This window comes from Erinaceus europaeus, chromosome 9 (assembly GCF_950295315.1).
Source record: "Erinaceus europaeus chromosome 9, mEriEur2.1, whole genome shotgun sequence".
Lineage (NCBI taxonomy): Eukaryota > Metazoa > Chordata > Mammalia > Eulipotyphla > Erinaceidae > Erinaceus > Erinaceus europaeus.
The window spans coordinates 23,104,436-23,119,068 of record NC_080170.1 but is presented as its reverse complement, the minus strand read 5'-3'; the positions used below and the strand labels follow the sequence as shown (position 1 = coordinate 23,119,068).

At 42.0% G+C, this 14,633-nt stretch overlaps 1 protein-coding gene across 2 annotated transcripts in view; it reads right to left on the bottom strand.

Annotated features, from left to right (window-relative positions):
* ANKUB1 (ankyrin repeat and ubiquitin domain containing 1) overlaps nt 1-14,094 on the bottom strand; it is a 52,115-nt gene extending 38,021 nt beyond the window's left edge. Inside the window, exons 1-2 of one of the 2 annotated variants that reach the window (XM_007518058.2) lie at nt 13,609-14,094; nt 12,268-12,411 (exon numbers count right to left, since the gene is read on the bottom strand). In XM_007518058.2, the coding sequence (XP_007518120.1) occupies nt 12,268-12,411; nt 13,609-13,698 (234 nt within the window). In that variant the 5' untranslated portion in view covers nt 13,699-14,094. Of the gene's footprint in view, nt 1-12,267; nt 12,412-13,608 lie in introns of those variants that run through there. The other variant, XM_060197537.1, reaches the window with a different exon arrangement.
* Between the last annotated feature and the right edge of the window lie 539 nt (nt 14,095-14,633).

The window sequence follows — 14,633 nt, the reverse complement described above, 5'->3', positions numbered from 1 at the left end:
AATAAATGAATACATAAATAGAATATTAAAAAAATAAAACTGGTTGAAGGGCAGCAGAAAAATAAGGCAACTGGATCCCTGGGGAAGAAGCCAGAAATTAGTGAGAGGACAAAGACTATCTTCATTTAAATAGTAAAAATCCAATCCACTCACATCAAAACACTTCCACAGTAGCAGGAAGTAGTGAAATGCTTGCCCATGTATATAATATAGTTTATTTATTTATTTTCCCTTTTTGTTGCCCTTGTTTTTTTTATTGTTGTTGTAGTTATTCTTGTTGTTGTTATTGATGTCATCATTGTTGGATAAGACAGAGAGAAATGGAGAGAGGAGGGGAAGACAGAGAGGGGGAGAGAAAGACAGACACCTGCAGACCTGCTTCACTGCTTGTGAAGCGACTCCTCTGTAGGTGGGGAGCCGGGGGCTTGAACCAGGATCTTTATGCCTGTTGGTGCGCTTTGCGCCATGTGTGTTTAACCCTCTGCGCTACCTCCCGACTCCATATAACATAGGTTTTAAGTTTTATTTACTTTTTTATCAGATAACTAACTGCTCAGCTCTGGCATATGGTGATGTGGGAAACTGAACATGGGACTTCAGGGTTTCAGGCCTGAGACTCTTTTGTATAACCACTATACTACCTCCCTCACGCTGCAATAAATAGGATTACTATACGTTCACTGTTTTCTGTTACTTGGGTAAGGTTTCTTTTCCTAGTATATACTCCTCTTTCCCATCTCTGGCTAGAGAATAAGCTTTCCTTTCCCCTAAATTTTCTTTTGCTCTGTGGCTATTTATGGCCTTCCACACTGGATGGAAACTATGGCTAACATCACTTAATAAAACAAAAAAAGTTAAACTGACAGATAGAAAATGGATGTCAGTGCAGCTCTTGAACACCACTGTGTTTCTCTCCACAACTTCTGCTTTTTAAGTGTTTTGCAGCACAAAGCAAGCAAAAAGTTGTCTTTTTTGACTATCTGGAGTAAATTTTATAAAGAGGAAATAATACTTGTTTTTGCTGAACTGAATGAATTGAAGTCAAAATGCCCTCGTGTTGATTACATCTTTGCTCATAAACATTACCGGTTGTGTGCTAGCCATCCTGGAGGACTTAGAGCTGGAATCTGGGGAACTTGTTATGGGAGAGACTTAATAATAGAGAACTCTTGTCTTCCAATAGTACAGGATTCACTATGGAGGCTGTCAAAATGACTTTCACAATGATTTATAAGAGATTTTTATTGCTGGAAATTAGAGGTAGCTGGGTATTGAACCTCAGACCTCAGAGCCTCGTGAAAAGTCTTCAAAGTCTTGCATAATCATTATGGAGAGAAGACCCATTAGCCTGAATCTTTTTTTTTTTTTGGTTTTTAATATAATTATCGTTTATCTTATAGCCAATGAGGCCAACCCTCATATATATATATTAGAGACAGAAATTGAGAGGTGGGGAGAGAGAGATTCAACACTGCTTCACTGCTCAAGAAGCTTCCCCCCTGTAGGTGAGGACTAAGGGCTTGAACTGGGGTCCTTGCATACTGTAATATGTGCGCTCTGCCAGGTGCACCATCCCCCAGAGTCTTGATCAACAGTGTGTGGGGACATCCTTCAGGCTTCTTTTTGTCCACTAATCTGCTTTGTGCTCTCGTCCGGCTTTTTTGCCTGTTCTTTGTTGCTTGAAGCAGGGGTCTCTAGAACAGGTAGTCTTTCTGTTTCTTACTAGTTCTGCATTCTTTACCTAACTCTGCTATTTAATCTTACAGGCCCATGGAGCAGGATAGCAGGAAGCAGTGATTTCTAACATACTGAATACCACTGAAAGATAATTTTTTCTTTAACCAGAGCACTGCTCAGTTCTGGCTTATGGTGGTGCCAGGGATTGAATCTGAGACCTTGGAGATTCAGATGGGAAAGTCATTTGCATAAACACTACTATCTCCTTGACCATGAAACACCATTTAAAAAAAACCTATTTATTTTTATGAGATGGGGGGGAGGGAGAGGGAGAGGGAGAGGGAGAAGGAGAGAGAGGGAGAGAGAAAATGAGAGACACCAGAGTACTTCTCAGTTCTGAAGTAAGGTGGTACCAGGAATTGAACTTGTACCCTCTAGGCCTCTGGTGCTCAAGTCTTGCCCTGTAATTCTAAACTAACCTTGTTCCTGAATGATCTTTTTTACACCAAAATCATTACATACTATTTTTAGGGTTCATTTTAGAAGAAAATAGTCTTTTTATTTTATGACACACATTTTCATCTGTAAATTACAGTTTTCCTCCTTTATTTTGGGTAGAGACAGGAGAACTTGAGAGGAAAGGAGAGACAGAGAGAGAGAGAGAGATCTGTAGTACTGCTTCACCACTTGTGATGCTTCCTTTTGCAGGTGAGATTGGGGCCCTTGCACATTATAATGTATGTACCTTATCAGGTATACCACTGCCTGGTCCCATAAATTACATGCTTTTCAGAAGGACGTTTAGGGCAGAGGAGATAGCACAATGTGTTAGAGCATAGTATGTCTATACCGGGCGGAGGAGATAGCACAATGTGTTAGAGCATAGTATGTCTATACCTGAAAATTCAAAGATCCCAGGTTCAGTCCCCAGTACCACCCTATGAATGGTGTTCTGGTCTCTCTCTCTCAAAGATAAATCTATTTAAAAACATGTTCATAGATGTCTTTTTTGTCTAACAAATACTTAAAGTATAAATTCATAGATTATTTTGGTGTTTACACTGTGCCTTCTGAAAGCTAAAAATATGTTATCTTGAGTCAATTTTAGATTGACTAATGCAGTCCAAAGTTCTCCAACTTGTGTGATAGACATCTACTCAATTACTCTCAGGGCAAAATAACATTCCTGGAATTCCAGAGTGCACTCAGTTTTGACCTCAGTGGAAGTACTGCGTTAGGCCCCCACCCCCACCCTGTAAATTTAGGGGCAGCCTACACAGGTGACCTTTCTTGGCAAGAGAAGACAGAGCTGTGGTGGCATTCCTGGATTTGTTCTTTTTTGGGGGGTGGGAGGGAGTATTTTCTTTCTTTTTTCACCCACTCCTTTATTCAATCATCTATCAAAAGACACTTTGGTTGTTCCCATATCTTAGTCATTGTAAATAATACTAAAATGAATATTAGCGTGGACATAACTTTTTGTTTTGATATTTTCATATTCTTCAGGTGGGTCCTTTAAAGTGGGATTGCTGGGTCTTATGGTAGCTCAATTTTTTAAACTTAAATATGTATATATTTCATGAAAGAAAGCAAGCAAGACCAGAGCACTGTTTTGGCATTTGCAGTGCTAGGGACTGAACCAAGGGAGGGAGCGTCCTGTACTCTTCCCTCCACTGGGCCACCTCCCTGCCAGTACTTTTATCCACTTGAGGAAGTTCCATACTGTTTTCCAAAATGGCCGCCGTAATTTACATTGCCAAAGAAGGTAGTTCAGATGCTGTTTCTGGGTGCAGAATTCCTGAGCCTTATTTTCAGTTTTCCTGTCAAGACTTTGAATGACTCAATAGTTTAACATATTTTAAAAAATAATTTATTTATTCATGAGAAAGATAGGAAGATAAAGAGGAAGAACCAGACATTACTCTGGTACTTGTGCTTCCGGGGATTGAACTTGGGACCTCATGGTTGAGAATCCAATGCATTGTCCACTGCACCATCTCCTGGACCACTGTTTAATGTTTTGTTTTTTCTTTCCTGCTTGAGTTTTCGAATGTTCATTTCTACTGCTTGCCTAGGTCCTTAATGCTGAATTGGGAAGAGGGTAAGGATACAGGTCTTCCTTCCTCCCTCTCTCCCTCCCTACCTCTCTCCATTCTTCTCTCCCCCTGTCCCTTTTTTCTCCTCCTCCTCTCTCTCCTCCTTTTCCTCCTCTTCCTTTTATTCTTTTAAATATTTAATTATTTTTTTATGAGAGTGAAACCAGAACACTGCTCTGGTAACCCCCAGGGACTGAACCCAGGGCTTCATGCATTCAAGACTTACTCTCTGTCTGCTGAGCCTCCTTCTTTGAGGGTAGAGATGGGGGAAACACATCACAGTAAGGGAGGAAATCCACTCTGGAAGGCATCTCCATGCCTTCCTGTGATATTTTTGACAACAAACACACTCCTACATAGTGATTATCTCACTTGATCTCTCAGATACCTGTATCAACTTGTTTATTATTTTTTTTCAGACTTATCAGCTATTTACTGTGTGCCCAAACTGTATATTGGATACCACTAGGCACCAGTCCTTAGCTACTCTTTTAAAAACACTAAACTACCTCATGCATCTGCACATTGGGTGCAAACCAGATTTAAACAGCCTGTGAAGAGATTAACTACATACATACTAAAGTGGTCATTTGTAAATAAATGGAAAAAGTAGAAAAACCTTAAAAATTACATTTTGCTCTCATTACTATAAATATGAAGACTGTTGGGGTATGCCTAGAGAGAGTAGAAAAGCAAGATTTCAATAAGACCATAAAAAGGATCAGAAGGGGCTGGGTGGTGGTGCACTCACTGGAGCTCACATTACAGTACACAGGGACCCAGGTTCAATCCCCCGGTTCCCACATGGAGGGGCGAAGCTTCGACGTGTGCTGAAGCGGTTTCTTTCTTTCTTCCTATCTTTTTTTCCCTCTCTTCCTGTCTTTTTCCTCTTCCCTCTCAGCTTCATTTTCTCTTTATCCAAAAAAATAAAATAAAATAAAAGAGATCACGGAGGGTAGATAGCATAATGGTTATGCAAACAGACTCTCATGCCTGAGGCTCCAAAGCCCCAGGTTCAATCCCCCGCACCACCATAAACCAGAGCTGAACAGTCCTCTGGTTAAAAAAAAAAAATCAGCAAATTTTTACTAAAGCTACTACAATAATACCCAAGCTATAGACAGGTTCATTATGATGCTAATTTGTTCTGGCTCTCTTGGGAGAAAGAAAAACCCAACCAACTCAAACAAAGCAAGCTCATACTAGAGCACTTGGCAATAATTAATATATATATATATATATATATATATTTTTTTTTTTTTGCCTCCAGGGTTATTGCTGGAGCTTGGTGCCTGCACTATGAATCCACTGCTCCTGAAGGCCAGTATTTTCCTTCTTATTGCCCTTGTTGTTTATCGTTATTGTTATTATTATTATTATTGCTGTCATTATTGGATAAGACAGAAAAATGGAGAGAGGAGGGGAAGACAGAGAAGAGGAGAGAAAGATAGACACCTGCAGACCTGCTTCACCGCTTGTGAAGTGACCCCACTGCAGGTGGGGAAACGGGGGCTCGAACCCAGATCCTTATGCCAGTCCTTGTGCTTCGCGCCGTGTGCGCTTAACCCACTGTGCTACTGCCCAGCCCCCTAGTTAATATATTTCTGTAGAAAATATCTCAAGCCTTATAAGCTCCTAAAATAAAATCAAGGTCACCATGTGACTCACGATAGTGTGAGAAGGGCTAAACATAACCCAGGAAGGAAGAGCGTCCTCAGCCCTGGTTCTAGCTATCTCTTCACATCGGCAGTGAGGTCTTCTATCTGGTAGAACACTGTTGGCTTCTCCGACCAGTCAGTCATGTTTTTCCACTGGCCAAAGACAGCTGAAGAAACCGTTGTCTGTACACACTAGGTGCTGTGATAGGAATGAAGCACTGGTTTCATGTGTGGTTAAAGTGATCATTGACCACCCAATTGGGCATGTGTGGTTAAAGTGATCATTGTGGTATATGTGGTTAAAGTGATCATTGACCACCAAATTGGGCAAAAGAGATGACATCTCTCATTCCACCAGACTCACTCCCCCTCCCCCCAGCCCTCAAACTAATAGTACAATGTTTGTCTTACTTCTCTAGCGCCAACTATGAAAGAGGTCAGCATTATATATTATTATTTTCTTTTTTGATAGTAAAAATTATTTTTATTAGTGATTTTTACTAGTGTTTCAGCATGGTTTAGGACTAGATTGTAGGGCTACAGGGCTATAGTTCTGGAGGTCAGTAATATATTAGCAACAGAAATGGACAGTGAGAAGTCAAGTAGAGGATGAAAGAATCTTATAGGATTGGACATTTCCATCTTACTGTTGTTTTTTTTTTGTTTTTTTTTTTTTAGTTTACCAAAGCACTGATGATCAGCTCTGGTTGATGGTGGTATGGGGGATTGACCCTAGGACTTCAGAGCCTCTGGCATGAGAGTCTCTCTCTCTCTTTAAGTTTTTTTATTAGTTATTGGATAGACACAGAGAGAAGTTGAGAGGGGAGGGGGAAATAGGGAGAGAGACAGAGAGACACCTGCAGCCCTGCTTTACCACTCCTGAAGCTTTCCTCCTGCAGGTGGGGACCAGGGGCTTAAGCCTGTGTCCTCGCGTACTGTAATGCATGCGCTTAACCAGGTGAGCCACCACCAGACTCCTCCTCAGTCTCTTTGCATAACCATTCTACCCATGCTCAGTCCACTTATTCTGGATTTGTTCTTTTTTAATAATTTATTTTTTTAAACTTTATTTTATTTGATAGGACAGAGAAATTTAGAGGGAAGAGAGAAATAAGGAAGGAGGGAGAGACAGAGACACCTGCAGACCTGCTTCAACTGCTTGTGAAGCTTTCCCCTTGCAAGGGGGGACTGAGGGCTTGAACCCAGGTCCTTGCATACTGTAATATGTGCACTTTATTTTATTTTACTTATTATTAGATAGAGACAGAGAAGTTGAAAGAGGTGGGGGAGATAGAGAAGGACAGAGAGAGAGACACCTGTTTCTCTACTTCACTTGTGAAACTTTCCTTCAGTAGGTGGAGACGGGATGCATTGGATCGACCTTCTCGTGGTGCATCCCGTGAGTACCCATTTATTGGGGAAACTGACGATCCTTCCTAGCCGACTGAATCCACATGGATCCCAGTCACTTTCAAAGCCAGCAATAAGCAGACATCAGGCTCAACCTGACACTGTTGACTGGCTACGGAAGAAGGGCAAACGCTAGAAGAAGAAGTAGGTGGAGACCAGGGGCTTGAACCCAGGTCCTCGTGCATTGTAACATGTGTGCTCAACTAGGTGTGCCATCACCTGGCCCCCTAATATTTGCACTTAGCCAGGGGTGCCATGACCTAGCCCCATGTTATCAACCAAATTATTGCAGCTAGCTTATTTGGAAATTTCTATCATTTATGTTTTCTCTCCTTAGTTCTTTCATATGTTCTACATGCAGTCCACTTGAAAGCTCTATTATCATGTAAGAAAGGTTTTCTCTCTCTTTTTAAAAAAGATTTATTTATGAACAAGAGGCAAAATGCAGGAACACTAGAGCATCACTCTGGTACATGTTGAGTTCAGGATCACATGCTTGCAAGTCCTTTGTTCTTCTGCTGCACCATGCCCCAGGTTTAGGAAATCTTGGTGATGGAAAAAACATCCTGCAAGGCATTGAGTGTACCGGAACTCAAAGCTCCCTGCAAACTTGGCATCAACTCTTACCCCTGGCCCCTCCCATGCCAATCCCACCTCCCACCAGGATTCCCAGGTCCACATGTGTCTAAGGAATGACTTTAAGGTGATACAGGGGGGAGTAGGCGGTAGCTTAGAGGGTTAAGCGCACGTGGCACAAAGCCCAAGGACTGCCGGAAGGATCCCGGTTGGAGCCCCCGGCTCCCTACCTGCAGAGGAGTCACTTCACAGGCGGTGAAGCAGGTCTGCAGGTGTCTTATCTTTCTCTCCCCCCTCTGTCTTCCCCTCCTCTCTCTATTTCTCTCTGTCCTATCCAACAATGACGGCATCAATAACAACAATAATAACTATAACAATAAAACAACAAGGGCAACAAAAGGGAATAAATAAATATTTTTTTAAAAAGGTGATACAGGAAGCAGTTCTACTGTGAGTGTAGGGCTCTATCAACTCATGCATTCAACACATATTAATGAAAGCTGACTAAGGGCCAGGAACCATTCTAGACCCTGGAAAACAATAGTGAATAAAGCTCAAGGATAGTTGCCACAACAATGTGAGTTAGAATGAGGAGGCAGGGGCTCGGGTGGTCAAGCACACATGGTGCGAAGCGTGAGGACCTGCTTAAGGATCCCGGTTCGAGCCCTGGCTCTCCACTGCAGGTGGAGGTAGTTTCACAAGCAGTGAAGCAGGTCTGCAGGTGTCTATCTTTCTCTTCCCCCTCTGTCTCCCTTCTTCTCTCGATTTCCTCTCTGCCCTATCCAACAACAACATCAATGGCAACAATAACGACAACAACTGCAACAAAATGGGAAAAAATGGCCTCCAGGTGCCCCAGCAATAACCCTGGGGGCAAAGAAAAAAAAAAGAATGAAGAGGCAAATACAATATCACTTTTGTGGGCCAGACAATAGCCAAGGCTGTTAGAGCATTTCCTGCTGTGGATCGTAGCATCACAATAAGCAACATCGGCAATGAACAGGTGGCACTGACTTCTCTGTTGCCAGAACTTAGACATGTGGGACTGAGTGGTGCTTAAGCACATAGGTTGTAGTGTACAAGGATCCTGATTTAAGCCCTTAGTCCCCATCTGCTGGGGGAAACTTCACAAGCAGTGAAACAGTGCTGCAAGTGTCTCTCTATTTTTCTCCCCCTTCCCTCTCAATTTCTCTTTGTCTCTATCCAAAGTAAATAAACAAATAAATAGATTCAGAAAAAAAGGGGGGGAGGCTGGGAAAACAGCATAGTGTTTATGCAAATGGCTTTCATGCCTGAAGCTTTGAGTTCCCAGGTTCAATCCCCAGCACTACCATAAGCCAGAACTCAACAGTGCTCTGATTAAAAAAAAAAGGAGTCGGGCAGTAGCGCAGTGGGTTAAGCGCACGTGGCACAAAGCGCAAGGACCTGCATAAGGATCCCGGTTCCAGCCCCCGACCCCCCACCTGCAGGAGAGTCATTTCATAGGCAGTGAAGCAGGTCTACAGGTGTCTGACTTTCTCTCCCCCTCTGTCTTCTCCTCCTCTCTCCATTTCTCTCTGTCCTATCCAACAACAATAACAACTATAACTACAACAGTAAAACAAGGGCGACAAAAGGGAATAAATAAATATTTAAAAAAATTTTTTTAAAAGTAGGCATGTGTGCTAAGGCCAAGCTTTTTTGGGCTGGGGAGCTAGTTCAGCAGTAGAGCACAGGGCTTGCATTCCTGAAGCTTCAAGTTCAGATCCTGGCCTCATATGCCAGAGTTGAGTAGTGTTCTGGCATTGCTCCTTCTCATAAAAATAAAGATATCTTGAAAATTCTTTCTTTTTTTATTTTTTTAAGATTTTAAAAATATTTATTTCCTTTTTGTTGCCCTTGTTTTTATTGTTGTTGTAGATATTATTGTTGTTGTTATTGATGTTGTCGTCGCTGGACAGGACAGAGAGAAATGGAGAGAGAAGGGGAAGACAGAGAGGGGGAGAGAAAGACCCCTGCAGACCTGCTTCACCGCCTGTGTGACTCCCCTGCAGGTGGGGAGCCGGGGCTGCAACCAGGATCCTTAGGCCGGTCCTTGCGCTTTGCGCCATGTGCACTTAACTTGCTGAGCTACCGTCTGACTCCCGAAAATTATTTTATGGTTTCCATGAGAGCTTTTTTTTTTTTTTCCCAAGAAAGGAAAAAAAAAGTAATGCCATGTTCTTTCCTCACATTTTTCATCACCTACCTTGTCACTTTTCTCAATATGTTTACATTACTGTAAAAGAGAAGGGAAACTGGAAAATGTACTGACGTTAATTTTTATTATTTTGGTTTAGGGGCTCATACAAAGGAACATACATTTACTACTGAGCTACCCTCCTGACTATGTGAACTAAAAGGATTGATTTTCAGTCATGCTACTTACAAGTGATTTATTCTGTATGAGGGAGAGTATAACATGAGACAGAGAGGAAGAGAGACAGAGTACCACTCTGATCCCTGTGGCACCAAGGATTGAACTGGGAACCTCAGGCATGAAAGTATGATGTTCCGCCTGATGAGCTGTTTTCCCAGCTGCTGTACTCTTTCTTTAAACATGATTTTTTTTTTTTTTTACCAGAGCACTACTCGACTCTGGCTTATGGTGGTGCAGAGGACTGAACCTGAGACATGGAGTCTGTTTTACCAGAGTGTGGGATCAGTGCTCTGGTAGAAAGTAAGAGAGGCAGAGATAGAGAGTGAAAGAGACCACAGCACCAAAACGTCCTTCAATGCACTGTGGTGAATGTGGGGCTTGAACCCAGGTCACACGCATGGCAAGGCAGCACACTATCCAAGAGAGCTATTTGTGCTGGCTCTTTGAGTTTATCTTATAGTGCTTTAAAAAAAAAAAAAAAGGGAGTCGGGCTGTAGCGCAGAGGGTTAAGCGCAGGTGGCGCAAAGCACAAGGACCGGCATAAGGATCCCGATTCGAACCCCGGCTCCCCACCTGCAGGGGAGTCGCTTCACAGGCGGTGAAGCAGGTCTGCAGGTGTCTGTCTTTCTCTCCTCCTCTCTGTCTTCCCCTCCTTTTTCCATTTCTCTCTGTCCTATCCAACAACGACGACAACAACAATAATAACTATAATAATAAAACAACAAGGGCAACAAAAAGGAATAAATAAATAAAATAAAATATTTAAAAAAAAAAGAAAAGTTGTTTCCTTGGGTCTGGAGAGATAGATCATTAGGGAGGGTGCCAAGATTGCCAGGTGTGTGACCCCAGTTCAGCCCAGTACCACATAGGATGGGAGGTGCTGTGGCAATGGCGGAAGCTTGGAGGCTGTAGTGTCTCTCCTCTTTTCTGTCCCTTTTCCTTTCCGGATGAAAAAAGTGACCTGGTTTCAGAGATATGCAGCTGCACAAATGTGAGGTCATGTTTCATCTGAAACAAACAAATAAAAACCAACAACAAAGGAAAGTGTGAGGAGGGAGTTTAGGAAGGAAGGAAGGAAGGAAGGAAGGAAGGAAGGAAGGAAGGAAGGAGAGAAGAAAAGTGTGCTCACTTACAAACTTAATTTTGGAAACTTTTTTTGACGTATACCATGGTATCTCTCAGTTGTACTCAAATAAATGAGGACCAAAATAATTTTTCCTAGGTTCTTAGAGGTAGACCTAATTGCATGAGGCAATAAATGATGAGAGGGAAGATACTACTTATGTTTGCCCACACCTAATTAGGCAACAAAACAGCATGACTTAGAATGTAGCCTTTGGTTACCTAAGCTAGAATAAACAATACCAAGCTGGCGTGACTGCATTCTTTGAGGCATGGGGGGTGTTGTCATAAGATAGCTTTGTTGTTGCAGATTCATTTTGTACTGGTATCCGACACACATGCTCAGTACTATGGACTGTTGGAATAGGCCCATTTTACTAGGATGGAGACTAGTATTTTGGACTTTTGCAGGTCAGTAACATCTTTCAAATAGATTTGAAATGTTGTTTTCCTACCTCCATCTAGAGCTAATAAATTCTCTAGAAGAGATTCAATTATGATTAAGATCAGTAAGTTTCTCACAGAACACAGGAGCTTTAAATGAAACCCTAGTCCCATGCTTCGTAATCACATTGTGTCTGGCCTCTCATGAATAACACCTTTACGTCTATATCCTGTTCTTGCTATAGGCAGTTTAGAGCTGGGGGAAGGTTAGAATAATGCCTTTATGTCTATATCCTGTTGTTGCTATAGGCAGTTTAGAGCTGGGAGAAGGTTAGAATAATGCCTTTATGTCTATATCCTGTTCTTGCAATAGGCACTTTAGAGCTCGGGGGAAGGTCAGAGTTCAGTACAAAGGTTGTTTGCATCATGTCAGTAAGCTTTATTATTTTAATTTCTTATATTTATTTATTTTCCCTTTTGTTGCCCTTTTTATTGTTGTTGCATTTATTGTTGTTGTTATTGATGTCATCATTGTTAGATAGGACAGAGAGAAATGGAGAGAGGAGGGGAAGATAGAGGGGATGAGAGAAAGAGAGACACCTGCAAACCTGCTTCACCACCTGTGAAGGGACTCCCCTGCAGGTGGGGAGCCGGGGGCTCAAACCAGGATCCTTACGCCAGTTCTTGGGCTTTGCACCACATATTTATTATTTTTTATGAAGACAATTCTCTTATGGGGGGTTAGATAGCATAATTGTTATGCAAAGAGACTCGCATGCCTGAGGCTTTGAAGTTCCAGGCTCAATCCCCCCACCCCCGCACCTCCATAAGCCAAAGCTGATGAGTGCAATCAGTATGATCAGTGAAATAATTACAGTTGAATTACCCACAACTTTATTCAAAGGGAGGGAGCCATCTTGGACAGATGCCATTTTGATCATCATACCTTGACAAAACATTTGAGAGTGGAAGAGAAAGAGATTCCAACATCAGCAAGGCTCCAGCTGTCCTTCAGGGCAGCTCCAGCATACATCAGCTCCAGGTAACGCCTGCCTTGTTTGTCTTCAGAGAGAGGAATGTGAAAATAATCCTTAAAAAGTAAGAGCATAGCGTGAAAACGGCTCATCTCTACCTTACTAAACCAGTAATACAGTCCCTTCCATTACAGAAAAATTTGTTCAGGTGTCAGGCAGTAGCGCACTAGGTTAAGTGTCTCTGGCTCCCCACCTGCAGGGGATGGCTTCACAAGCGGGTGAAGCAGGTCTACAGGTGTCTAGATTTCTTTTCCCTTCTCTATCTTCCCCTCCTCTCTCAATTTATCTCTGTCCTATTCACAGACAACAACAACAGCAAGAACAATAACAACAACAACAACAACAACAACAGAAAAAAGATGGTCGCCAGGAGCAGTGAATTCGTAGTGCAGGCACCCAGCCCCAGCAATAATCCTGGAGGGAAAAAAAAAATCCACTGAGTATTATAAATGTAGGTAGTATTGCACCTGAGTTATTTCTTAATCTGGCTTTGTGATCCTAGACAAAATGGTCAACTTCTCTGAGCATTGGTTTTTCCTGATGCAAACTGTGGTTTAGCCCAGAAGTTTGCTAAAGTCTCTGTTAAAGCCTCCAGAATCCTTAGGTTCTTTATAGGTGTTGAGTGACCTATAAAATGTCATCTACCTGGAAAGTATCATGTCCCACTTAGCCTAGAGTAGGTATCCTGCTCCTATCCCCATCTGAAGAATTGTCTTTTTTTTTTTTTACTTTATTTTTAAATTTTATTTTGGATAAAGACAGAGAGACATTGAGAGGGGTTGGGAAGATAGATAGATAGATAGATAGATAGATGATAGACAGACACCTGCAGCACTGATTCGCTGATCATGCAGCTTCTCCCTGAAGATGGGGACTGGGTGCTTGAACCTGGGTCTTTGCACATGGTAACACGTGTACTTAATTAGGTATACTACTACCTAGCCACTTTGAAGATTTGTCTTGGTATTACCTGGTCATACCCTACCCACCTATCTAATCAAGAAAGGTTAACATTTTAATTCTTGAGAATTTCTGGCTCTTTATTTTCTTATCTAACTTGATGGCATGGTTCCTATCCTCTTCCCAAATTATTATATAAGCAACAACAACAACAACAACAAACAACTCAAATGGTTTTAGCTCCCTGTTTGTTGAAATGTACCCTGTAGTACGTCCATTCTATATTCAATTTCAACTTCATGGCAGAGTTAAAACTGAATATTCATATCAGAGACCTGAGGAAAAGACCATACCTTTATCATCAGTTTGACAGCCTCCACAGTTTCATCTGCAGATATGTCAAATGCTTCAAAAGATCCATCAAAGGCTATGAAGATCCTCATTTTCTGAAACCAACAAGCAAACAACCCCGCCCCCCAATCAGCTAGAAAATTCCAGTTCACAATTAAAGACAAAAATAATGGCTTGTGGCAGCTGGCACTGCCTAGTTTCACTGGTGAACTGGGAGGATGTTATGAGATCAGTCCTGCAGAATTTGCAATAATGCAGACACCAGCTACATTGGAAGAAACACTTCCGCGTGGATGGTTGAAGCCACTGCCTTCCTATGTTACGGAAACAACCCAACTGGACAATGGCCGAGGCAAGTGTGAACAAGCTTCCAACATGTACTATGACAACTCCCCAGATACGTGACACTAGCGATGAGAGCACCATTCACTGCCTCTTGCGTCGATGCTTGCTCAGCACAGCTGCCTGAAGGACACTTCAAAATAAATATTTGATTGGGATGTGCTTGCATAAAGAGAAACAGAACAGAGCAGGTTTCAGTGAGTGTCATCACCCTGCAAAGAAAGCTCAGTGGAAGCTGTCAGGTTTCCATAACAACTTTGTGTACTTCTGCCCTGGAGATATTTCTAATCCTTCTGTGGGGGGTTCTGAACAATGCTCACTGCATCAGGGAGAGGAATGTGTAGGCAAGCGACACTGAGGCTGTCCCTTCTGAGCGCTGCATAATGGCATCTGCCCAATAGTTACACAATGTAACTGGTATTCCTTTTAGTCCTTGCCTTTATGTATTTTACAACAATTTACCATTGTTCTTGCCTTCAACCTCCCTCAGAGTTAGTAGAAGTATTTCAAACTCCACTCAGTAAGAAAGCAGAGATACTAAGTAGTAGTGCTCACTTTTACTGGAACTTAAGTCTAAGACTTTCCTTGGAAGTTCTTAGTATGATGCACCTGGTTTAATAGTATTATGTCTGATATATGTGTATTTTTTAAATTTTATTTCCCTTTTGTTGCCCTTGTTGTTTAT